This window comes from Camelus bactrianus, chromosome 10, assembly GCF_048773025.1.
Source record: "Camelus bactrianus isolate YW-2024 breed Bactrian camel chromosome 10, ASM4877302v1, whole genome shotgun sequence".
Taxonomy (NCBI): Eukaryota; Metazoa; Chordata; class Mammalia; order Artiodactyla; family Camelidae; genus Camelus; species Camelus bactrianus.
This window is the reverse complement of record NC_133548.1, coordinates 42,647,634-42,674,649: the sequence shown is the minus strand read 5'-3', so window position 1 is coordinate 42,674,649 and position 27,016 is coordinate 42,647,634. Positions and strand designations below refer to the sequence as shown.

At 43.8% G+C, this 27,016-nt stretch overlaps 1 protein-coding gene and 1 non-coding gene across 4 annotated transcripts; both read right to left on the bottom strand.

Moving 5' to 3' along the window:
- Positions 1-231: 231 nt before the first annotated feature.
- NRIP3 (nuclear receptor interacting protein 3) lies at positions 232-27,016 on the bottom strand. Of its 3 annotated transcripts, none has more exons than XM_074372426.1 (8): positions 21,873-27,016; positions 21,273-21,433; positions 7,179-7,319; positions 6,607-6,689; positions 4,625-4,764; positions 3,722-3,774; positions 3,513-3,607; positions 232-3,213 (listed from the first exon to the last, which is right to left on the bottom strand). In XM_074372426.1, exons 1-8 carry the CDS (start codon positions 21,916-21,918, stop codon positions 3,198-3,200), a joined length of 735 nt encoding a protein of 244 aa, XP_074228527.1. In that variant the 5' UTR covers positions 21,919-27,016; the 3' UTR covers positions 232-3,197. The 3 variants fall into 3 exon arrangements, with proteins under 3 accessions (XP_074228527.1, XP_074228526.1, XP_074228528.1); XM_074372425.1 differs by having other exon boundaries at positions 7,179-7,340; positions 21,873-27,008; XM_074372427.1 differs by lacking the exon at positions 21,873-27,016 and having other exon boundaries at positions 7,179-7,340; positions 21,273-21,864.
- Positions 4,205-4,369, bottom strand: LOC123619636 (U1 spliceosomal RNA). The gene has a single exon (XR_006728316.1). It is a non-coding gene; the product is annotated as a U1 spliceosomal RNA (small nuclear RNA).

Genomic DNA, 27,016 nt, shown 5'->3' with positions numbered 1-27,016 from the left:
TGAAGTGAGTACTATTATCATTTCTGTTTTATAGATTACAAAGCCAGGCTCACAGAGGTTCACTAATTTGCCCAAGGACACACAGCCAGCAAGAAGGAGCCGAAGGGCTAGTAGCAATGGAGGAAATGAGGACCATAAAGCCTATGAGAGAAACACTGATGCAATTAGGCTGTGCCTGGGCTCCCCCGCCTTCCAGGGGCCCTGACACAGAGACTTTGTCAGACGAGCACACAGAGGGAAGATTTCACTTTATTGTTACATTAATCTCACAAATACACCCAACACAGCCAGAAACACTGAGCAGATAAAGTGCCAATGCAGAGGCCTGGTAACAGAAGGAGGGAGGAATCCAGTTCATCTCCTCCACATGCCCAGCCTGGAAAGATATTTCTATTACACAAGAGTGAGGGCAACTGACATACTAGGCAATCCACCTATAGACACTTTGAGCTAAGGAATAGAAAATCTTACCAGGTGGTGTCTGTGCAGGGCAAGGAAATAGAAAAGTCAGAAAACATTTGTTCCTCAAATAAGTCAGGCATAGAAATATCAAACGAAAAGACAGTATTTTTCAAGCTGCTTGTATTTGAGACAGATATCTAATAAGGAAGGAGATGGGTACAGGTCTATAGGGTTACTCCTTGCTACTGTCTGTTTTCGGAATTGTGACCTGGGTAGACACTCTCTTCCCACACTCTCAATCAGAGGTGCCAGAGAGAATTTTCTAGGATTCTGGGAAGAACTGACCTTACCTGCTTATCTAGCCAGCCCCAGAAAAGTAGACCCAGTGCTTCCTCATGAATATCGAGGAGATATGAGCTATCAGAGAAATCAACTTGGCAGCATTTAAAGATTAATGAAGCTCGATGCTTCCCATAATTATCTTCAGACATTTTAGGTACCTCTATCAAGCCTGAGGTTTAAAGCACAATTATTTGGTTATTGAATTCAAATGATTTGACTGCATTGAGTGAGACTCTGATATCCTAAGCTCAGATGGTCCCAGTTGTCTCTATTCCAAAATTGGAAAATCACTGACTGATTCTCAGAGGCCAGAAAGATCACTAATGGCCATCTGATCATACCCGACTCCATATAATCCTGAACTCAAAGGGCCAGAATCAATGGCATCTTTCTAGCACCTGAGAATTCCTGGCCTCACTTGGCCCACAGGGAAGCCAAATAAGGATCCACTAGGCCAAAGAACTTCCAACAAGCCTCACTTGTGGCCAAGACTCAAGGCTCAGAGTGGAACTTTCAACTAGAGAAGGGAGAAGAGAAGTATTTCAACTCAGCCCTAGGATAAGAAGCAGGCCAAAGTGGTACCATGATAGGTAAGGGAGGAGAGGGGCGAGACCTCAACAGAAAGGTGCAGGTGACCCCTATGTTAGAAAATGGGGGTAGTTAGAGGGGGCATGGAAGGCTGGTAATGTGGGATCACCTCTGCTGAGCTCAGATGTGGCCTCCCATGTGGTGGCTGTGCTTAGTTTTCCATCTTGTTTTCTCTATAGAGGCTGGTAATAAGGGGCCTGGGGGGTGACCCAGTGACAACTGGCTGCACTATGGCTGCCTAGCTGTTCAAATAGGGGTCATCAAGTTCCCAGTCTTTAGGGAGCTTCTGTAAAGCTAAAAACATTCAGAGTTCCAAAGAACTGTTTGGAAGGGACAGTAGCTGAACACTAGACAAGACTGATGATGAGACCTGGCAAAGTTTGAAGTGGGATCATTAAATACTCAAGGAACTCCAAAGGCCAACTTGGGAATCTCTTAAAGGGAAATGCACAGCTGGCGATTTTTCTGACTTCTCTGAGCACATCTCTGACTAAATTGAAGTGAAGATTCCATTACAGGTATCTATGTGCCCAAACTGACACCCCAACAGAAAGGCTTTAGGAAACCCCTGTGACCTCCAACTCTTTGAGAGGGGTCAGGAAATATTGGGGAGTCAGAAAAAGTTGTCCTTACCACTGCCAGCTCCTGCCCTGCTTCTTTTTTTGTACCAGAACAGAGCTTTAGAGTTTCCCAACCCTCAATTCCCAACCAGAAAGTTTCATTCCTGACCTCCATCCCAGAAAGGATTCCCTAAGTAGACCTTCCCACCACCTAATTCTACCCTTCTCTTTTGGACCTGCTCTGGGTTTTTTTCATCTTCTTTCCCTACTTCTGTTCCCAGCTACTTGGGTCCGAGGCAGACAAATAACCAGCTAGGCAGAAATACTGACTGGATTTTGGGGGTATCAGTATCTGACAAGAATGCTCAGATTATTTACTGAAGCCTTCAATTTCATCTCAGAGACTGGTTAATGTTCTTCTGTCTGTGGTTCCTTCTTCCTCCTTCCCTCCAAGAAGTTCAAGGTGAGAGACCATCTCATTCATCTTGATACCCATGGCTTTTAGGCACCAAGATAAACGCCTAAATATGACAGTTTGGGTCAGGGGACTTTTAGTGGGCTTAGCACCCAGATCCTCCTAGCATTCATCCCCGAAGCATATCCTTTCCCTAACCTGTTTACAAACCCTCCTCTTCACCCTCCTCTCAAGGCTTGAAGACAAATGGAGCTGCATGGGAGAATGAACATGGCTTGTCAGGTCTAAGTTCTAGGTCCCTTCTGTCACTGACTTGGTATATGGGCTTAGACAGTTCACTTGCCTCTCTGGACCTTTAAATGAAAGGGTTGGACTAGATGATCTCTCTGGGCTTTTCCAGATCAATTCACACTTCAGAAATCAACGAATAAATTAGAAGAAATTCTAATTCTGAGACGTAAGTATCCTGCATCCCTTTGAAACAGCTGAAGGGAGGTAAAGTCAGGTTCCTGTTTATCATACATTTTAGCTATAGGAAAAGAAGCAAGTACACCTATGGAGAAATAGAACCTGGCAGCCCCTGTACTTGACTAATAAAAGTAAATTCCTGGAAGAAGCAGAGAAATAGGCCACAAGTGAGACCTGGCAGTGTCAAAAAGGTCTATAAATTAAGTGATCAAAGGAGTAAAAAACAATGGCTAAGACCAGACAAGATCTCTAAGCACAGGCTAAAGTCTAGAGAGGTCTGGGTGGGAGGGAGCCCCTGCAGCTTCTATTAGAGGGAAGGACTTGGTCCACAGCAAGTTGCTACGGCATTTGGTTCAAACCCGGTTTTCTCAATCTGTCAACCTGGTGTGTATGCATACGTGCAGACATGCTGCAGGCTGTAGTTATGCTTCTGAAGTGCTGAAATGAAAAAGAAATAGAAGAAATGATACCAAAGTCAGAGAAATCAGGCTGAAGGCAAGCACAATTTTAGTTTAAAAGCTATTCATTCTCCCCACCACTCTATGCAGTATCATCATTGCTCATTCTGAAATGTGGGCTAGAGAGTTTCATGGGATTGTGAACTCTGGGGATGGGGAAGGGTGTACTTGTGGTATTATTGAAGGTCAAAGGCAGTACACAACTCAATATCCTGTGCAAGAACCCCTCTGCTTAATGACAAATGGATTTGACTTGACCTGACCCATTCGGGTACTCACTTGTCTTCATTCAAGGAAACTGTCTCCACAAAAGGGATTTCTTCCTTGTCTGTCTTCCCCATGATCAGCCGGTGCTTATCCAAGTTTATGATGCACTGAAAACAAAGGCGAATCACTGGTCACTGTTAATGATCTCACTATGGGGTCTCCATGTAAGAGGACCCCTACCTCAGAGAAGAAATGCCAACGGGAAGGTAAAATAGTCCTACCTTCAGGGATCGGAGAGTCTGGAGACCAAGGGACAAGTTTTTCTCATTGTCCTCTAATAAAAAAATAAGATTCAACCATTTTCATGTTGGTTTAGAAGTCAGCCTTAGGTTCTATCCAACTTACCTTCCTTCCATCCATCCATCAATCCATCCATCCACCCATCCATCAAACATCCGTTGAGCATTTATTATATTAAGTAATCTCCCCAGATGATTATAGTTAAAAGGTGAGCGAGTCAAGATTCAACCCCAGGTGTTTTTAACTCTAAAGGACAAAGGCCTTTGGACAAAAATCAGGAACGTAGAGTAGACTTGAATAGAGTACATGAGAGAAAGTACAGGTGGTGGGAAATTATCAAGAGATTTATGGCAAAGGGGTAAAAGGATCTTGCCCTCTACCTCCAACTAGCCCATGGAAAGGGGCCATTTTTACTGGCACACAGAAATGTTTGTTTTCTTGTCCTTTGAATTTTTTTTTTTAAACAGAGGAAAGCACGAACACAGTCCCCCACTGTGTTCAAATTATGCAGTCGAGTTTCCCACATTTGGGGAAATCGCAGGGGTCAGCACATCCGGAGTACAATGGATAAGCCTCACCCTGGGAAAACCACCCTCGTGATCATGGTATCTCTCCTACCAGGTAAGTATATCCCTTGAATTTTTAAATAATGAGTTAGACACTCCTTTTTCTGAGTGATTCTCAATACGTCTTGAATGTAGCTCAGAGCCAATCTGGTACTTTGGAAGGCAAAAACTGGGACAAGATTTATAGTACAAAAAAGTGGAAACCTGGGATTTTGAAGAAGTCAACATTTACAGGCATGAGATCACATGAGGCTTTGGTGGAAGGAGGGAGAGGGTTTACCTTAGGGGTCCATAGGTCCAGTCCCCAATTCTACTCACCAACCACAGCTGCTGGACAGTCTAGGCGGAGGGAGCCCAGTGTGATCACTAGGTGCTCAATCTGGCCCACTACTTTGAGATGCCGGGGTAGAGAAAGCTTCTCTCCTTCATGCTTATGAGATCTGACATGCTCCTTGAGTCTGCACCAGAGAAGAAACACCAGAATCCCCTTGGCAGAGGTTTCTGGTAGAATCTGGCAATGCCTACCTTCTGACCCACAGCTGGAATTTTCCAGGGATTTCCTGGGTTTATTTACACACACACACACACACACACACACACACACACACACACACACACAAGCTAACCTACACTTCTTGTTTCAGCACTTTGGCCTAAATATGCCAGGGGATGTGAAAAACTAAGATTCAGCTCCTGTTCTCAAAAAGCTATGTTACTATCTGCATTGGTGAAAGATGAGAGTTGACACACCCAGAGAATCCTGTTCTGCATCCCAATATCCCCACCTATGTGCAAGGCAATTTAGTTAACATATCCTTTTACCCATCTGTGGGTAACAGAGCTCAGAGAGGACAGGTTAATCCTAATTTTAGAAGATGCTTTGTTCAATGTCTAATTTTCTCTTTGTCTATTTCAGTCTATTCTCACCAGTTAGTCAGGCTATAAGGTTAGTGGAGGCAAATATTTGTTTGTTAAGTGCACTGATATTGGTATCAGCAAGGAATATTGTGGAGAGAGTCCTACATACTTTAACTTGTCTGTGTAGGAGAAAGAACAGCACCAAGGTTTCACACGGTTATGTAAGCTGATTGGAACAGCCAGCACCCAAGCTATTATGGGTTGGTAGATAAATACTTAATTATGGACTTTCTGTGCCAGTACTTCTGCTTTACTCCATTTCCTCTCCTTTGGTGTTATACCCCATCCAAAAGAAAAATAATTGCAGTTTTACAGATGGTTATTAATTCCTCTGGAATCATGGCAGTCTGCTGCCTAATTATGCACCAGGACATTATTAGCCTTTCTGGAACCATCATGTTGCACTATCTCTCATCTCTCCACCACATAAAAAAGCTCAGAATTCTTCCCACAGGAGCACTTGTGTCCTGGTCAACCCCACCATCCTAAATAGCAATGCTTCAAAGAGTCACAGTGGTAGTGAGGGCTGAGAAGGTAGAAACGAGACGGAACAGATCATGTGGCAGGCGTCATGGGTTATACAAATCAAGACTTATGTAAACCCTGCTTAAAAATATGGATTTCTTGTAGTGGCTTAAAATAGGCCATTATATCTACCCTAGTGTTGTTTCAATACAGAGATTTGGGCTGGGAAATGATCTGTTATACTTAGGGCTAGCGAAGTGGAAAAGAATATTGGACTGATCCTCCTAATTCTGGGCTAGACCTCGGAGCCCATCTGGTACTTTGGAAGAAAAAGAAGGAAAAAGAAAGGAAATAAAATTACATATTGAGTGAAAAGGAGGAAAGATACAAAATGGCTTTCTCTGAAAAAGAGGGAGAACCCAATTCCAGCTATTAGAGAAGTGAAGATATTCTATATGTGAGGTGTCTGCCTCACACCCAGTCCCCAGCAGGGGCAGCAGTAAGATCTGATTTTACATATTCTTTGCTGAAGGGAAAGGCACTAATCACCCCTGTGATGGTTCAGGCCCAGCAGCAACAGCAGCTCTATTCCACATTCCGACTGAATCTTCTTGGGGTAGGCGTGTGGCCTCCTGATGGACCTCGAGGAATCTAAGGCCAACCACATTCCTGCTTTTACTTCTCTGGGGTATACATACCAACAAGGTAGCTCCTTCTACTCTGTTGCCTGGGCAGGGAACAAATCAGGATCAGGCCATGGCACACAATGAACCAAGGATTTCACATGTTCTCGTTCCAGAGCCCAAAGGTCTTTTCTCAAAATTTATTGGTGGGAGTTAATAGAAAGCCTGCGCCTCAGAACAGATTCAAGCCAAGAGTGCATTAACATCTGACTTCCAGCACAAGTGGCTACTTACCCCAGCCTGTCCACACAGGCTGAAGAGATGAGATTATATTGACAGCCGGTGTCAACCAAGGCTTTCACATCCTTTCCAGCACACTGTGGAGAGGAAACATACTGTTTAACAGAAGCCAGAGACTTAAAAGGGAAGCAAGCCGCAGATGCCATGTGAAAGGCAGGGTTGGAGAGCATCCTCACAATTATGGGATGGTAGCGTCCCATCTTTACCCACTGCTGAGTCTCCTTTGAGGGGTTCTTTTTCCTGCTGAATCTAGAGCTGACAGAGGATCCCAAAGGGCCTTAGATGTTTCATTCTATATGTCAATTAGCTCTTAACTCTGTGTGTATATCACATGCCACTTTGCAAATCTGATGAAACATTTGGTCCTTTTCCCCATAAAGATGCACATGCATAGAAAATATTGCATACATGTTGCATGGAGTGCCCCTCTTAAAATTCACTTATGAATTCCATGATAAGACCCATTTTCTACACAGTTTGGAGGTGAGGCCTTCATTATTGGGATCACAATGGGCCCAAATCCTACTCTCCAGAAAACCCTTGAAAAGCTGTTCTCAGAACATTACCTGGCAAGAAACCAAAATCATGTCATCATCCTCAGACTTCTTTAGCCCCTCAGACTTGGCCTGGTTGAGTTTGTTGGTCTTGGAGGCCCAAGGGACACGACTGCTTCGAAGCTTAGACAGGTTGGTTTCCATGAGGCGTCTCTGCAGAATGTTATGAGGTTGCTTGAGGAACAGAAAGCAGAGGCTTTTTAGTGACAGCCATTTCCCCCTTCTCTCATTGTCTCCCAGATGCCACAGAGGTGAAGGAGCCTCAAGTAACTGAGCTATACCTTTGCTGCTTATTTATTCTTCCTTTAAGTAGAGACTTCATTGGTATTGTCAGAGCAGATACTATGAACCAGTTTGCAGCAGGCTGCCCTGAGTGAATGAAGGAGCAATGGGGAACAGAGGGCAGTGTGGGCAGGGCCAAAAGAGTATGGCTAAAGAGAACTGAGGGACCCTTGTGATTTGGACTGCCTGGGCTTGCTGCCTTCCCTCCCTTTACGAAGGCATTTCAAGAAGCAAGTGGCCTTAGTCTATGTGGAATAAGTGTATCTTTCCAAGTGATTTACAGAAAGGGCAGCTCATTCTCACAATCTGAAGAAACCTACCTAGCACTGGTTTTCAGAAGTTCTGCATGACCTCTATTTCAAGTTTCACTCCCTCACAGTCTTACTGTTGGACCCAAATGCATATGCCTTGGTGACCTGGCTCTCCTGTGGGCTGAGTCATCCACGGGGTGGACGAGGTAGGAAGACAGGAATTCATACCTGCTGAACAACCCTTTTAGGAGACATACTTTAGAACCTGGCAGAACCCACAGGAATCATCCTTACTGTTATCCTCTGGACCTCAAGGAGCATATGCCTCCTCCTGCCACATGCTTGCCATCCATTTCCCGTCTCTTCAATGGGCCAAAAGTGGAGTACAAAAGGGGCAGAGATTGAATGACCAGGAAGCTGGGGACTTAATTAGACCTTATATCTGTGCCAGGATACCTAATGTTAGGAAGCAGGATGAGGAATGTGAATTCAAGTCTGCTCTCTGATAGAGCTTCAGGAGAGTTCCTAGGGCAGGTATATCCATGCTGTACTGTTTCTACCCAAAGTGGCCTCCAGAAAGTATAAGCTACCTCTTGAAAAAAGGTTATTTGACCTGAGAAACTTCTATGCACAAGCATCTTATTTCCAGTTCACAATAATATTTAAAATCCCTCAAAAGGACAGAGTCTAACTCCAAGTTTCTATGTGACACATACCAGATGGCATTCCAATTCTAGGGGGAAGAGAGTCACTCCTAGGTGCCCTAGAACCATCCCTGGGAAGCGGGTAAAACTGGAGAAAATTCATTTTCCATCATCTTACAGATTCCTGGGGAAGAATGGAGTCAGAGCCATGACTCACTATAACCCTGGTGAGGAGAAGAAATAGATGCCCAAAATATCCCGATTTTTGGCAAGGCAGTTCTAAATTAGCATCCTTGGGAAAAGGAGAAAGAGGCACTTATAAGAAAATAAAAGGTTCTTAACTTGGTAAGGAATTAGAGGAAGTGCTAACTCTGTCAGATTTCCTGATTTGACACTGGAAGAATGCTTTGCTTTGCAAAAGAAACAGAAATCCTTCATTCTTTTCTCTCTCACTAATAAGCCTGGATTCATACTACAGCAGGGTGTTTGTTTCTGTAAAATCTGTACTTAGGAGGACAGACTTAGATAACTTTGATTTGCAGAGAATGGAAGGGACTTCAAAGGCCATCTAAACAGAGCCCTCTTAATCTAAAGTTTGAGGCTTTCCTTCTATATTGGTCTTGCTGAACACTATTTTCTTGGTTACTCTTAATCCTGAGAGGAGTCCACCATCACCAGACAAATGAAGGAAATGAGGAAAATTCTGAAATCATTTTCCTTGAAGTCATCTCTCTTCTGAATTTTCCTACCAGGCCCTTTCTCCACAGACTGTACATATTCTCAAAATTCTCATATTTTGGGGAGAAGACGCCTCCACAAAACCTCAGACCCTGCCTCCTGAACTCTTCATCCTCCTTTAATCAGCCCTGGTCTTAAATGGTCTTTAAAAAAGCCAAAATCACTACATATATTTCTTGATATCCTATATTTTCTTCACTGAAATCACTTCTGGTACCACAACACCAATAATGATCTCCTACTTTCCAAATCTGGTAGACATTTTCCAGTCTTCACTTTACCTGACCTCTCTAGGGCATTTGACCCTGCTGACTATTCCTTTATTTATTCTTTTATTTAGTTACCAAAAAAGGTTAAATATAGTACATGCTCAATGTAAAATATTCTAATATCACTTAAGTATATAAAATTGAAAGGGAAAGCCTCCCCAACCTCTCAATCCTTCTCAGCTCCCCCTACAAATAACAACCATTAAATTTAGGAGTATATCCCTCCAAAATTTACAAATATAAATAAAAATATGATCATATTATAACACCCTTCTAAATTTTTCTATTTTTGTTTAATACATGAAAGGCATTTTCCTATGTCAGCACATATAATTCTCTTTAGTCATTTCCATAACTAAAAGTATTCATGGCATAGTTCAGGAGTTGAAAATTCACAGCCAATAAACTCACATGAATCTCAGAGATGCTTCTCCATGGTCATTTAATCATGTCCTCATGTTTTAAATGACACTGTAACTGCAAATGTACCTCTGCGCCCAACCAAAATTTCACTAAAATGAAAGTCAAGGAATAAGAAAGGTCTAAACCTACAAGAACAAAGAAAACAGTAAAGTCAACAACAACAACAAAAGAGATGGTGACAAAATTTCAGAATCTAAAAAGCAGACCAACAACTACTAACTGATGTAGACTAGAGAAAGCTAAGTGTTTCACATTATTCTACTTCATGGAACACTGGAGTGGCAGAGACTACCAGCTGCTAATTAAAATCCATGATCTCCTCGTCTTTCTGGGCAGACACCTAGATTATGTTTCCTGGCCTTCTTGTTTTGTTTTTTTTTTCTTCATTTTTATTACAGTTAATTTTTTTTTTAATAATTGGAGTATAGTCAGTTTAGTCTTGCATCAATCTCTGGTGTACAGCATAATATTTTAGTCATACATACGTTCAGTTTCATATTCTTTTTCATTGCAGGTTACCTACAAGATACTGAATATCTTTTGCTACACAGTAGAAACTTGTTTTTTATTTTATATATAGTAGTTAGTATCTGCAAATCTCAAACTCTCAATTTATCCTTTCTCAGCCTTTCCCCCCAGTAACCATAAGTTTGTTTTCTGTGTCTATGAGCCTGTTTCCATTTTGTAAACAAGTTCATTTGTGTCTTTTTTTTTTTAGAGTCCACATATAAATGATATCATATGGTATTTTTCTTTCTCTTTCTGGCTTACTTTACTTAGAATGATGATCTCCAGGTCCATCCATGTTGCTGCAAATGGCATTATTTTATTCTTTTTTATGGCAGACTAGTATTTCATTGTATAAATATACCACAACTTCTTTATCCAGTCATCCGTCAATGGACATCTAGGTCGGTTCCATGTCTTGGCTATTGTATATAGTGCTGCTATGAACATTGGGGTACATGTGTCTTTCTGAATTAGAGTTCACTCCGGATGTATGCCCAGGTGTGGGATTGCTCAGCCTTCCCTGTGGTTAGGCAAGGCCATATGACTGAGTTTGTTAAACACAATGTGGGTAGAAGTAACACACACCACTTCTAGACCTGGCCTGTAAAGCTCTTCCTGTGTACCCTCCTCCACATTCTTTTCTTCTTCTGCCTGGCTAGAATGGAGATGACCCCTACAGTAATCTTCCCGGAGGTCACATGTTAAAGACAGAAAAGCCACTGTCAGCCTGTGCTCCTAAATGACTGCATGGAAGAGGGCTGTCTTATTGACCTTTACACTAGAACCACTACTTAAGAAAAAATAAACTGTTATATTTGAACTATTTATACTTGGGGGTCTAGCTGTAAAAGCAGTTTTCCTACTCAAACTAAAACCCTGAAAAAACTGAGGAGTTAGAGGTATTAGAACCTTTACAGTTGGAGGATATGATTAGGGTTGGAAAGAGATTAGTATAAAGACTCCTACTTGACCCAGACAACTGGGAAGAATGCCAAAAGTTTATTCTTTTTGTAAGAGTAAATCAAAAGATTGGCTGGTTGATAATTTGGCTAGGCTTAGAAGAGATTTCTTGAACAGCTAAAGATGAGTGTGGAGTGCCATATTGTGCCAGAATTAAAGGATAGGAGTTTAAAGATTGAAAGGCTCACATGGAGCCTTGAATATTGAGAGATAAAAGATCCACACCAAAATTTCACATCACTAAGAATTTTTGGAATATCATGGATGACAAAGATTCCAAAAGCTTTCAAAAAGAAAAAGATGATTCAAATACAAAGGATTAGGAACAGAATTGTACAGGACTAATCAATGGTAATAATGGAAGCTAAAAGACAACGGAATAATACTTTTAGAAAAGCAGACAGCACATAATTTCTAAACCTCGCCAAGCTATCAACTAAGACTCAGGAAAGTGATTTCCTATGTATCACATTGAAGGATATGCTCCACCAAAGCAAGGGAAAACAACAAAGAAAAAAGCATAGGATCCAAGAAATAAAGGATCCAACAGAGAAGAGAAACAAAGGAAATTCTGAGAATAGTATTGAAGGAAAAGTCCAGGATATTGGTTGTGTAGTGGGCCTTGAGAGCAACCAGTCCAAAATGAAATGGTAGGATAGAGCACTCCAGGAAGGATGTCTCCAAGAGAAGAAAAAAAGACCCTGCTAGATCACCTATAGTTTTAAGGTACTTGGAGATTTAAATTTTACATAGAAAATTAAATAAAGAAGAAAAACTAGGCAATTATTAATTTTGATAAAAATAAGTATTTGTATGAGAAAGGAGACATAATTATAGTACACTATTTGACTTGGCTGTGAATAATAGGAATATAGTACAACCACGTAAGCAGTATATGCTGATTTGATCCAAAACAGCTATTTAACTATTATTAACATATTATAATACTAGCATAGTAGAAGGGGACATGATAGGGAAGTATAAGAGAATTAAGGAACAGTTTAAGTTTTTAAAAAAGTTTTAAATTATATACATTTTTTGATAAAAATTAAATTTAAAAAATATACCCCATACATTAGGAAAGCATTCAGCCACAAGAAAAGACAACTTACGGTGTCTTAGATGAAGGTGTATTATTTTCTCACATATGAAGAAGACTGGATGTAGGTAGCTGCTGGCATTAATTTAGCAGCTTAACAATTTCAGGGCTGTTTCTATAATTCTCTTGAATATTCCCCCATAGCCACATGATGGGTGTCCCAGCTCCAGGTATTACATCCACATTCAAGGAATGAGGAAGGAGGAAGGGACACTGTGCTAGCTATTCTTTTTTTATCAGGAAAGCACAAGTTCCCTGAGCAGTCTTCTGCCTATATCTTCTTGTTCAGAATTCACATGGCCACTTCCAGCTGCAGCTTGGGTGAATTTAGCTTTCCTAATCTCCATAGAGGAGTCAAGCAGATAGAAAAAGGCTGAAAATGGCTAACAGTGTCTGCCAAGTTGTGCAAAAACTAAAGTGTGTGTACATGTGTGCACGTGCACACACGTGTGCACACACACTCATGCGCACGCACACACCAACAATGTAACAGGCAGATGGAATGCCAGGTTACTCTATAACCGACCACTTTTGCACCTATTTGCTTACATCTGCCCTACTTTCTGCATTTTAAAACAGCACATCCTCTACAGACACACGAGTCTGTGGTACCAACATACTTCAATTTACTTAACTACTAATGGACATCTAGATTATTTCTACATGTTTGCCATTAGAAACGATGCTTCAATAAACTCAATGTTCTATCTTCCTTGAAACTCATCTCTACTGGCTTCTAAAACCACTTTTTTGTCTATTCTGCATCTGTCTCATTTATTAGTTCCTTTGCCTCTGCTCATTTCCTAAATGTTAGTGTTCCTCATTGCTCTATCTTCAGTCCCTTTCTCACTCTATAAATCCTTTTAGGGCAATCTTATCTACATTCATTGTGGAACTTACTACCTGTATGATGAAGACTCTATCTTATGCCCTGCCCTCATTTCTGAGTTTTAGACCCATAGAACTAACCATCACTTTGAACTTCTCCACTTAGAGACCTCACAGGCACTTTCAAACTTAACTTATCCCTCTGATCTTTCCCACAAGACTTGTACTTTCTTCCATATTCTCCATTTTGATGAATGAAATTCTGCATTTTTAACACCCCATAGTTTCCTCTCCACTTCTGCTATTACTGCTAAGTTCAAATAATCTCCTAAAACACTATGTTCATGGTCCCCTTCCCCTACAGTGGTTCTCTTGCCAGCTGTATCAAACACAAAGTACTTAATTTAGCATATATGATCTTCCACTAACTCATCCTCCTTCCCAATCTTATCTTTATTCCTACATGAAGGATTTCTACTGTAGAAAATGGCCACCTGAGACATACTACCTTGGGGAAATCACTAATCTCTCTAAGCATTCACTCAGTCTCACTTTCTTCATCAGTAATAAGAGCGATTTGAGTTCCAAAGTCCTGTTCCATTTTAACATTCTGGATTACTCCCTTTCCACCAACTTGGTAAGACAGCACCATTACACACCCACCACTCTTGACTCTTTTCCTAACCTTCCATCCCAACTAAAGATAGTCCCCAACTTACAATGGTTCAACTTAAGATTTTTTTGACTTTATGATGATGTGAAAGTAATACACATTCAGCAGAAACTGTGCTTTGAATTTTAATCTTTTCCTGGGCTAGTGATATGCAGCACACTACTCTCTCATGATGCTGGGCAGTGGCAGCTAGCTGCAGCTCCCAGTTAGCCGCATGATCACGAGGGTAAACAACTGATACATCTACAATCATTCTGTACCCATACAACCATTCACTTTCTGTACAGTATTCAATAAATTCGATCTACTTCTCTCCATCTTTAGCACCTGCAATCTAATACAAGTCACCATCAACTCTTACCTGTATTACAGCACCTCCTAATTTGTCTTCTGCCTCTTCCTTCACTCTTCTCCAATTCATTGTCTACACAGCAATCAGAGTGAGCTTTTAATAATATAAATGAAATAATACATCCCCTTACTCAAAGCCCTTCAATGGCTTCCCCTTGTCCTTCAGACAAAATTCAAACTTCCTACCATGCATGGTCCATAGGGCTCTTCATCATCTGGTTCCTGTCCATCTCTCCAACCTCCGTATACATACCATAAACACACTACTCTCCCCTTTATTCATCCACACCTCCTTGCTCAAAAATTCTTCCCCATTCTAATGCCTCTGACCTACCATTCCCTCTGCCTGAAATGTTCTCCCCTAATACTTCAAATAGTTAGCTTGCTCTCATCTTTCAGGTCTCAGCTCAAATGTCACTTCCTCAGAAACATCTTCCCTGACCATACTATTTAAAATAGGTACTCTACCTCTTTAGTTACTAACATATCCCATTATTTATTTTATAGTAATTATAAATCCGGAATTATTTTGTTCATTTAGTTCTTATTTCACTCCCCCTAGTAGTGTTAATTTCACAAGGGCAAAGATCTTGACTGTCTTAATCACAGCTGTATCCCCAGCTCTTGACATACTACTGAATGAACAAATCTCTACCTTTACCTCTTCAAAAAGTCTTTCCTGATTAACATCATCTAGTTCTTTCTTTCAGAATCCCTTCAGTACTCATACATTACATAGTTTGTATTACTTCATTTCTACTCCTTGATTGTTGCTTTGTAAATTTGTCCAAGTGGTTTATTTTTATGCTTATTGAAGGAAATAACAGGCTTTCCAAGATCTATCTTCTACTTTCCAGATGTCACTCAAGATCCACAGCAGAACTTAGCTGGACAGGTGCTGCAGGTACTCTGGTGGCCTTTTGAACACAGTTACCAAGTTATCTTCCTGACGTGGATTATGCCTTATGCTTTGGCTCAACAAGGCAACTACTAATCTAAGCAGCCCCTGGCTCTTTAGCATTCTTGCAATGTGGCTGCTAAACCCTACCCACGGTTTAGATATTTAAATCCACAGCTGGCAAGCTCAAATGTACTGGCTTTATCACCATCAGGAGCTTCTGAAGGAAATGGGCACTGTGGGGACTGTATTCTGGGTAGAAATAGCTGAGATTCCTCAATCTGGCACCCAGTCTGATTAAATATCTCTTCTAGCTAGGCTGTAGAGTGGGAAGAAAAGTAAGGTGAGAGGAAACAGGGTATACTACAGGATATCACAGAATCATGATTTGAGCAAGAAATTTTAAGGCCACCTTCTCAATACCTTTACCTATACTGCACTGAATCCAGACAGAAGCAAGATAATGGATTTCTGTGGTGCACAGAATGGACCAGACTAGAAAACAGAAGAAATGACAGAAGTCTGCCTTCTTTGTAGCATTTATTCTCAGAGGAGAAACGCAAGGTTTCTAGCTAGCAACAGAACCACAACTAGAACCACTTAGAAATAGGGGTCAGCAAATATAGCCCATAAGCCAAACCCAGCCTGCTGCCTGCTTATTTGGAACACAATCAACCCCATTCAGTTACTATCTATGTAATGCTCTGCATTACAACAGCAGAGCTGAGTAGTTTAGACAGAGATTGGCCTGCAAAGCCAAAAACATTTACTATCGGGTACTTTACAGAAAACATTTGCCAATCCTTCGTGTAGAGTACTCTTTAAAAAATATATACCTGGAGTCAGACAGAGCTGAGTTCAAGTTAAGAAGTACCTTGCAGGGCTTTTGTGAGGATGAAATGAGATGGCTCATATGAAGCATTTAACACTGTGTCAGTTGTAGAGTAAGCACTCAAATGTTAAATAAGTATATGTATGTGTACATACGTATTTTAAATTCTCACACACAGCTTAAAACTGAAGCTGATTACCAGTCACCTTTTTTCTTAAAGGGCATGAAATCATCTTGCTCCATTTTCGTCCTCATGTACAGTTTGTAGATAGACATGGACTCCTGACTCTCACTTCAAGCCCAACACACATGTCTCTGTCTAGCCTTGGAAATCTAAAAGGGCACTAGTATCCGTGCTGTCTCTTCTTTATTTACTAGCTGAGTATACAACACAAGACCCATTCTGTACCATAAGAACACAGACAGACTGTCCTTGAGTTTACAGCTGCTTAAAATCACATGGGACTCTACCTAAGGCAGCCTGTCACACTGCCCCAGGCCTTCAGTGTTCTGTCTCTTTGCCTTTGCCCTGTAACCCAACAGACATGTTATTTCAAAGAGAGCAGCCTTATTCCTGACTGCTACCTGCTAGTCTGAGATGGTGGTTTCTCAACTGCCCATGGCAGGCTGCATTTTTGTTAGAAAGGATTCACACATGGGCAGGGAACTGGACCAGATAACCTGTAAAGTTCTTCCTCCTCTGAGGTTCCATAAAGGCATACTCTGGAAGCAGTCTCCTCCCTATATCATCTCATAGTCAGCTGATTCACCAGGGAGTGATGCAACTGTAATTAGATGTTGGTCTCCATCACTATTGTCAGAATAGGCCAGGGTAACTACATCTTCCACTGAACTCCTCTAGAGCTTATTGACTAACATCTTGGTAACTAGCACAGACTTCCCGGTGGTATTATTTATCTTCTCATGGAACTATCCAGTCAACATCTACACCTGAATAACTAACAGACTTCCCAAACTTAACTTGTTCAAGAGTCAAATTCCTGATTCTTAGTCCCTATCCCTAACCTGCTCTTTCTGTACTCTTACCCATTTTAGCAAATGACAACTTTATTCTTCCAATTGCTAGGTCAAAAAACCTTGAGGACATTCTTAACTACTCTTTCTTTCAGACCCTTAATCCAATCTATCAACTAAACTTGTCAGCTCTGTCTTCAAAACAACCCAGCGTCTGATCTTTTCTTGCCCCCTTCACTGCTAGCACACTGCTCTGAGCCACCATCATCTGTCACCTGGATTAGCGTATGACAGCTTGCTGATCAGTCTCCCTGCTTCTACTCTTGCCCTCTATAGCCTAATCCACACAGTAGTCTGCTTTATAAAATAAGCCATGTCATTTCACCCCTCAGCATAAAGTTTTCTCTAGTTTCCCATATCAGATTAAAAGCCAAATATCTGTACAATGACCTATAAGGCCCTTAGTAGTCTGGCCTCCCACTATCTCTCTCTGAGGTTATCTCCCATCACCACCCTGCTGCTCACTTTGCTCTGGCCACAATGGCCTTCTTACAGTTCTTCAGTCACATCAAGCACATTGACAATTCAGGCCTTTGCACTTGCTGTTAGAACCTTCTGCCTAGTACATTTTTCCCCAAGATATTGCGCTCTCTCATCTAAAATGTAATCTTATCAGAGAGGCCTTCCCTGACAACGCTATATGAAATAGCAAGGCTCTAATCCACTCTACCCTGGCCATCACACTCCCCATTCCCTTACCCTGGTTTATTTTCCCCATAGCACTGATTACAACCTGATATATTATATATTTACTTGATTTATTTTCTGTCTTCTCCTCCCACATGAATGCAAGTTCCATGAGAGCAGTTACTCCATTTTTGTTCATTATTGTTATCTTCAATACCTAGATTATGCCTGACATGTAATAATTGTTCAATAAATACGTGGGGAATAAACTAATCTGTCCTATCCTCCCCTCTAATCTATAAACTCCTTGTACAAGGAAACTTTTCAGTCTTCTTCTTTGTGGTCCTAGAACCTAGCACTGTGCCCTGAACACAGCAAATATTCAAACAGTATTTGCTATAATTAGGATTTGATCATGGCTCTGGAAATCTTCAGCTTGTACCAGATTCTCATGTTCTATTGGTATTTCATGCTCCTCTTCTAAGACTCCAAAGTTCACTGGTCCAAAATCTATAGCATTATGGATGTCTTGTGGCATTATGAATAACTAATCTGTAGGGTACCACCCAGGGCTTTACTCACTGACAGAGAGTCTGATCAGATGCTCAGATTATAGGGCTAGTCATTTCATGGTCAGTTGGCTTTGCTATGTCCCACCATTCTTCCCGCAGCCTTCTCCTAATTCTAGTGAGTTTTGCTAAAGCATTTGGCTAAAAGCAAAAATCAATAAATAGGAAAGTAAAACTCTCTATTGCTGGATAAGTAAGGGTATAGCCTGATGGTCAGTAATACTATCATATAGGAAAGATAGGATATTATCCCATGACATGACTGCTTTTAAAATCAAAAAGTCCTTACCTCAATGAGAAGAACATTTATGAACCTGGTAGTTAAAACAAAAGAAATTAGAATAGGCAAAACTCTGAGTGGTTTTTTTTCTCTAGCTTCAATACTTGAAAAATAACAACAAATAAAAAGTTACTCACTCATATCTCTGATTTTGGTTCTTAATCTAACACAGGAAAAAACAGCACAAGATGAAAGGACAAACAAAATAAGAGAGCCAGACATAAGAACAAGATTAATTTCCACAGCAGACTTTGTAGCAGCCAACTACACACAAACAGGAATAGGACAAAGGCACTTCCCTGAAGCCAAGAGAACAAACCCACGTTTGACTGCTTACGGATGCTCTTTGGCAATCCAAAAAAAGTTGGCAGGCTGGATTCAAATAGTAAACATTACAGAAACAGAATGGTAAAAGGTAGATAATTCAGAAAACTCAGCACTATAATTCTAATACAGGTCACCAGTATAAGGAAAATAATCCACAATCTTCTCACTGGCATAAACCCCAGAATCAATGAAAACTAATTTATTATTTCCCCCCATCTCCCTCTGGGGCCATCCCTTCCCTTTTCTGGTCTCTATTCTATTGAGTTTGTACTATAGACCCACACAATCAATTTTGGTATCCTCAAAATTTCACTTTGGAGAGAGAACACTGAGTCAACACTGGTCTATACTACCTGATGTACCCATAAAGTGAACTGATATAGTACTTCTAAGGGTATTTCTAAGATGGTCCTGAGGCAGCAGCATATGTTCCCAGAGAGCTTAAGCATGCTGCCTCAACCCAGCACTCACAGCTCTCCCACCCCTATCTCAGTCTGCCTTGGCATCTGTGACCCGTTCCAGTTCTTCTGTGCAATCACCTGCACATCAGAGGTGTGAGAACAGTGAGAGAGGGACATCAACTCCATGGCAGTAGGGGGTGAAGGTGTGAACCGCAGTTCAGGGTCTCACAGTAAACTGCTGTGTGTCACATCCATGGCAATAACCTGAGTCTTGAGGACACTTCTTCCTTCCAGCCTATTGCCTATGTTCTACACTATCAGTTCCTGTGTGGCTCAACTGAGACAGACTGGAGTCAGAAAAGCAGATGGAATTCTTCCTACGCAGGATGAAGCAGCGTAAAGAATGCCAGGCAGAAGATCGTAGAGGCAGTTCTGCAGGGCTAGGAAACTCCTCGACGTCCTATGATAACCAAATGTCAATCATCTTAAATCTGGCATGAAAGGAAGAAAAATAGTCCACATTTTACTTCTTTGTCCATTCCTCTTTATTGCTTCCTGAGGCTTCCAGGAACCAGGATTATTTTGGCCTGAAGGTAAGAAGACTTGGACCCAATTTGCTAAATGAATCTAGACTGTTGTAAAGTGAAAGGAGGGAAGAAAGACAGTTACCTCTTTTCTAGGAATACATTTCAGTCACTCGCCACTCTGAGTTGACATGAATCAGATTAACTACCCTGTGGCTTGTGAAGGTAAAATACCTTTTTAAAAACAGAGCAGGATAACTGAATAGACATCCTTTGCACATAAATAACTAAAAACAATTCTGTATCACAAAAGGGGAGGGCAAATCTGATCTTGGTATCTGTGTGTCATTATAATTGTTTTTATAAAAAAGAAAAAAAGAAAAGAGGATTCAGACGCTCTGCCCTCCATAGTCATCCTGTGGTTGGAAATCACAATTTCAGGGATCTAGGCTGACACCCCTCTTCCCTGACAAATTAAACATTCCAAAAGCTCAGAAACTATTGGAAAAATTATACAGAGCATCTACTTCATGTAAGAGACACATAATTCATGCTTCATAAATGATTGCCTAGATGAATAAAGTGATTGTGAAATTCAAGAAAACTAGTTAAACTACAAGAAAATTCCAGACAAAACTACAAAGCTAAACATCAATCTAGTCCAGCACCAGTACAGTGACTTAAGGATAAGAGTCAGATACAGTTCTTTAAACTACTAATCCTTAGGCCCCTATAGGAGTCCTCCTATAGACAGAGGATAGTATGGTCTTTGAACTCAGACCTCCAGTCCTGGAGTTTCTCCTTCTTCATGCCAAGAACAATCCTGCTAGAAAAAAGACTGCGCCAGCCCCAGCTCCATTACCTGGTCTGGGTAATGGAACAGCCTGGCTTCCTCCCTCTGTCCATTCTTTGGGGGGTAGAATAGGAGGAAAGGGGAATGATGACAAAAGGTTTGGGGCTCAGGAAACCTTTTTCTCTCTCCCCACTCCCGTTGGAAGGTCAAAGGTAGATAAGACCAAAATCAAACGGAGAAGTAGATTTTGCATAGAGGGGAAATGGATTCAATACAAGTCATCTGGATTTGGATACAGTGACTGCCGAGAAAGCCCTCTGCCCACTTCGTTCTCTCCTTCTCACACCCATTAGGAGTCACCTCTGTCTGGGTCACGGGACCCGCCAAGCAGCTTGGGAGGCAGGGGGAGCTATCCTGGCTGCGAGGCTCAAGCCCCACGCAATCAAATTCGGTATTGCGAATAACGGGAAGGGAAGGGGACCTGCGGGCAAGACGGCAGGGGTCTCTTCTACTACAGAGGAGAGACATGAAGGGAGGGGACTGAGCTGAAGGGAGCGCGAGCTGGAAAAGCTACGACGGAATCTCGAGAGAAACTGAAGCAGAGGGATGCTGGATGCAGGGGGATCCGAAACAGCAACAGCGAGACAGCGGATAGCGGCCGGCCGCCGGCGGGGGCCGGGCCGGTGACTCAGTGAAAGCGGCCATGGGCGGGCCCCGGGAGAACTCACGGCGCGAAGGTGACGGGCCGCCCTGCGCGGGGACCCTGAGACGGGCGCGGCGGCGGGGGCTCACCGTGTCCTTGGACGAGCCCAGCTTCTTGAGACCGTCCAAGGGTAGCAGGTCGGCAGAGTCCTTGTGAATGAACTGCACCGCCTGCTTCATTCGGCGCTGCTGCCGCAGAGACGCCGCCTCCCTCATGTCCGTCTCCTTGCGGCCACCCTCGGTGAGGAGCCCTGAGTAAAACATCGCTGAGGCGCCCGCGGCCCAGCGTCCCCGTGGCTCCTCGCTCCCCCACCGCCCTCAGCCTCGAGCTCCACCAGCGCCGCGAGGGCCGCGCGCCGCAGCTTTTATAGCCGAGCGTGACGTCACGGGGAGCAGCCAGTGCGTGCGCGGAGGGCGGGGCCTGCACAGCGCCCCCCAACCCTCGCGCGGCTTCTCCCCATCCGCTGCCCATCTCGTCGCCGCGCCGCTGCCTGGGCACAGCGGGCAAGCAAGGGTGGCGGCAGTGGGACTGACTCAGAGAGCCAAGGGTCCACCGCGGCCGCTTTACCCTACTAGCCCTTCCCGTTGTGGGTGTCCCGCGTCCCCTGGACGAGATGAAGTGTGGGGGGCGCCCAATGCCAGAGCAGCCACTCCCACGCCAGCCGCCGTGGCCTCTTGGTCCCCACTCACCTGTTGACCCCGTGGCCGACCCCGGGACCACCGACAGCTGGGCCATGCCCGGAGTCCCGGCGTCCGTGCTGCTGTTCGTCTTCACCAATTCCCACCTCCGCACGCCTCCTGGAACCCCAGCGCCCAACGCCCGGGCCCGGGAGGACGGGCGGCGCACTCCAAAGTTGGGATCCCTCCGGATTTCTCCAACTTCAGATCGGTCCCCACCCACCAGGCCACGTGACTGGGGAGGGGGCAGCCCCTGCGGGCCGGTCCGAGTCGGCCTTCCGGGACCCTCCCTCCTCCCGGTACCCGCGCATCCGACCGGGGAAACAGGGCCTGGCGGATGCCTGCGGGTCAACCTGGGGCTGAGGAGCGGCAAGGGTCCCGCCCCCGCGCGACTGCACGTGAGTGCGAGCCCTACGCCTGCTCCCCGGGACACTTGGCAGAAAAGTTTTCCTCAGCCAATAGTCAGGCTTACGGTCAGGAGGGTCTTTCACCCGTCTCTTCAGCATGCTTCCGAGAGCAGTTGGAACTTGGTTTTCTTCGTGAATCTTTCATACCCCTAAGCCATTCTAATAGGGCCTTCAGGCATCCTGGGTGCTGGCCTTGACTTTGTGACATACAAACTACGTTTCCACTCTAGAAACCACCACCATCCTAACCCACCCCACCTCACAGGAGCAGGCATGACACAGAAAACTCTGCTGCCTGAAGAGAACCAACAAAAGTAAAAATGCCAACATTTACTTAGCCTTTACTATGTGCCAGGTACTGGAATAAATACTTAAGATGCACTTTCTCAATGAATCCTGGCAACAGCTTATGAGACAGTATTATCATTATTTCCGTTTCACAGGCAAATATCTTAGCCCTCCTAACTAGTCTCCTAAATGTGCCTTGGTTTCCTTCCAATCCATTGTTCGCTGCTGCCAGAGTAATCTTTTCAAACTACGAGTATGATCATCTCCCCTCCCTGCTTAGAGCACCACAACAGGCTTCCTATTACTCGTAAGATAAAGACCCACATTCCTCTCTGGTCTGCCCCCCACCTGCATCTCCACTCTGTAACGCAGCCTCCTGAGCCTTCTTCCAGTTCCTTGGAGGAGCCATACTACCTCTTGCCAAATGGCCTACCTTTGAATATTCTGTTCCCACCGTAGGGAATGCCCCCTCCTACCCTGTGCAGTAAACAGACCTCAGTTCCACTATGTTTTTTTTAGGAAAGCCTTCTCTGACCTCTCAGAGGGGGTGAGTTCTCCCTAATTATAAACTATGCATCTCTCCTGGACATTCTTCCCCCTTTTTTATGGTAATGGTGGGGTTGTTATTGGTTGTTTGGCTAATATTTATCTCTTTCACTAACTGTTAAGTCCATTTTTTGCTTACCATTGAATCCCTAGAACAGAAAAGTCACTCAGTAAATACTCATATAAGTATAGCAGAAGTTTAGGTCTTGTCTGAGGAAAGCAAATGGTACAGCTGGGATTTTAAACCTAGATTGTCTGCCCCAAGAACCTGTCCTGGACTTGCCAATATGGAAGGGCTGGGTTTGACCTTGTGAACCTGCTTCTTTTCCTCTATTCCCGCCTTCAGCACTTGCCCTAGATTCAGAGCTCACATACTCCTGTGGGAAGACAAATCCAGAAGGTCAGAAGGCTGCTCACGTGGCTTCAAGGAAGACCCAGGGTGGGATTCCCTTTCCCCTAAAACACACTGAAGGCAGGGTCTCCTGGAGGGGCCGGGATGGGGGATGGGATTGCAGCTCACCTTCCAGTCCCCTAGCACACTTCCAGCAGTGGCAGCTCTGGCCCCTTCTGTCCTGTTACCTGGATCCCTGCCTGATCACTCCTCCAGGTGAGAGTTGCCCAGGGAACAGTGAAAGAGAGCTTTGCCTTTTCTCTCTAGAACAAGTGCCTCTAAGCTCAGCAAAGCATCAGGACAGGTCCAACAGTGAGGGCCCCTGGGGCTATGGCCAGGACAGCTACTTTCCCCCTGAGAGGAAGCCAAGCAGGCAGATTCGGACTCCCCATCCTCAGGCAGCCTTTTTACTGAGGATGGCCAGACAGAAGAAAGGGGCTCCTTTCATAGCTAGATTCCCCCACCCCCACTCAGAACACCAGAAGTTAAATGTCTCTGGCTGAACTGGAATTTGTCCATATCAAGTGTTACTGAAAAATAAATGGGGCTTTGGCTGGAGCAGGGAATCTTTTTGTGAATGCAGAGCTCTTTATTAGAGTGGGATTTGTGTTCTGCAGTTGGATCTGTGGCCACAACATGGATTGGTTCCCTCATCTCTCAGAGATCTTCCTCAGCCAGACTGATCCCATCACTGCTTTTAAGCCTGTGTCAATATGGTGAGGCCAACCCCACCCCCTGCACACACTCTATGAGTTTCTGCAGACCACAGAGCTCTGGGAAGTTTATCCAGTTTGCCCAAATGACTGAGCAAATCACTTCCTACCTCTAAGCCTCAGTTTCCACATCTGTAAAATGGACGTAGTGAGACTGCAGATGAAATTGGGCTTTGTAAACTCTGGAAGGCTGTACCAAAAGAAAAGATAATTATTAATTCTCCACATAGCCAACCTCTCCTGCCCCATTCACCTATCTTTGAAGAAGTATAGTACAGGTGTTAAAAGCACAGGTTTTGGAGTCAAATATGTTAGGTATGAATCCCTGCTCTGCTCCTTACTAGCTATGTGACAAGTAAGTTACTTCACCACTCTAGTTTCAGCTCATCTAGAAAATGATGCTAGTATTATATCTACCTCTCAGGCTGCTTCAAGGATTAAATGAAATAATAATACACATAGCACATTGTGGCACGTAGATAGGGCTCAGCAGAAGGTAGCTACCACCATTACCTGGAACAGTCTCAGGAGAACCTATGGGTGCCGAGCCTCAGAATGGGGCCTGCCCCATGCTTTCTCCAAGCCTCCCTACAGAACTCCAGACATGAGCATCTTTCCCTGGAACCAAAGCCTCCTGGGGCAAGAGCTAGCCCCCTCTTTTCCTCTCCCTGGTGCCTCTGGATTCTGAATTTACCATGTCAGGTGGCTCTGTTCTAAAGTACTTTACATCCTGTCTTGGCTGTTATAGATGATCTGTCTTTGAAAATTATACTAGACAAGTTGATGCTGTTTCAGTTAGGATTTTATCATGTTGTTCTTATTATAAGTGACAGGGAACCCAGCTGAAAATTTCTTAAGCAAAAATGAAAACTTTTTGTTCCTGAAACTAACACAATATTGTAAATCAGCTATACTTCAATGTTTAAAAAAAAAGAAAACGTTTTTGGTCCCCTTAACTTTTAAAAGTACAAGGGTTTCTTTCGTGGCTGGATCCAGGGGCTCAAACAACATTATCACTGTGTCTCAGCTCTGAGTTGATGCCACTGTAGCAGGCTCTAGTCTGATGGCTGTCAGAGGCTCTAGGCTTATAATCTGTTCACCTAGAAACTCTCCTTTGGGTCTTCAGGTAACAGGGAGATCTTTGAGAATGGTCTACGGGATGAAGGCTGGGGTGTGAAGCCAGAAAAGTGGATGAGAAGAGCAGAGGAGAAAGGGAGGACAACCAAGGAATTTTTATCCCCCTTCCCTTCCCACCCATGCATATTTTGCTCTGATTTTTCTCTTGGGCATACCCTGGAAGTAATGGCCAGTGCCCTGATCTCCTTCACTCACCACCCCTATCCTTGTAGATGCCGAGTCCCCTTCCTCCTCTGGTGCCCTCCCCACCACCCTTAATCCTTCTGGCAGGAAGATTCTTCAAACAGCTGTCCACTGCAGGTGTTATATGTATGCCAGGATTTCTGGCTACACGGTGCCCACAGGTTGGCACTCAGCCCTGAAGACTGTGTCTACTTTGGCAGGTTATTGCAAAGACAAGAGTTATTTCTGTCTTCTTCCTTCACCATAGCCTCATAAAATGAGGCTGGCGGCAGCCCCGCTAGTGTTTTCCAAAGTTGGCTGGGTCTTTTGGATCCATTCCTGTCAGCAGTGATTTTGTTTCATTTCCTGAGATGAGGACAGGCTGTGACCTCAAATCAGACAGCAAAAGAGGAGAGAAAGATGTGGGGGAAATCTCAGTATCTCAAGCAAGAGCACTTGGTAGAAAGAGGCTTGGCTTTGAACCCCTGCTCTGCCCCTTGCTTGCTGTGGGACCTTGGCCAAGTTACTACAGCTCTCTGAGCTCAGTTTATCATCCATCTGGCGGGGCTCTGTGTGGTTTAAATAAGGTAATATGTAAAGCACAGGGCTTGGCACAAAGTGAACCCTCAAGAAATATGAGTCCTAGTCTTCTTTCCTTCCTCTGTACAACAAAGGTAGAGAACCCAGAGAAAGAGCGGCCCTCCAGAGGCCAGGCAAGATCTATTCCATCTGGAAACAGATCTTGGGAGACAGCAAGCTTCTCAGAATGCAGCCCAGTCTCAGCGTGGTGGGTCGGCTTCATATCTCTTTCTGTCACACCCAGCTGGAGGTGAGAAGGCCTCAGCTCAACGCACACTGGTTACCTCTGTCTACCTCAGGAGGATGGGGGCCTCCACCGCCTTCCCCTTAAAGTAACTAAGCATGCTGCTTGGGTGGGACAGTGACGGGTCAGTGGCCCTCACTGGGCAAGCCCTGGGCCTGGGGGCATTGGCAGCAGAGAGGCCAAGGGCCCTATGGAATGTGTAGGTGCTCAGGCGTACAGACACTTGCATACCACACACACATAGACACACACACACACACACACACACACACACACAGCATTCGCTCTGACCTATTTTAACCCAGCTCTGCCCTGCCTGGGGAGATAAGTCACTGTGATTATTTTGAGTTCTGTGCTCTCTGAGGCACATGCTGCATGATGGTCAGACTCACCTCGGCCAGGTCTGTGTCTTCATGTCTCATCAAGGACTGTCCCACTGACCACAGGAGCTCATGCAAATTACTCACTTTGGGAACTCAATTTCACACTCTGCGAAAGTGAGTGTCTTCACTGGCCTTATTTGCCTACAGCCCTGGACACTACCTCCCTGGAGTCAGAGGGTAGACTTCATCATGCTGGAAACATCAAGCTGAGATGAGCAGTTCTGGAGAATGTGTGATTCTGAGCTCAGCAAGGAGATGTAGTGCCATCCTCACACGTTGGAGGCTGAGGCCTGGAAATAAGGAAAG

Bases quoted from the DNA above. Each gene is read 5' to 3' on its own strand.
- NRIP3 (XM_074372425.1), bottom strand. From the start codon at position 21,918: ATGGCCCAGCTGTCGGTGGTCCCGGGGTCGGCCACGGGGTCAACAG. The intron at 4,765-6,606 runs GTAAGTAGCCAC...TCTCTGGTGCAG, and splicing joins GCCTGTGTGGACAGGCTGGG to ACTCAAGGAGCATGTCAGAT. The intron at 3,775-4,624 runs GTGAGTAGAATT...TTTTTTTATTAG, and splicing joins CTGTCCAGCAGCTGTGGTTG to AGGACAATGAGAAAAACTTG.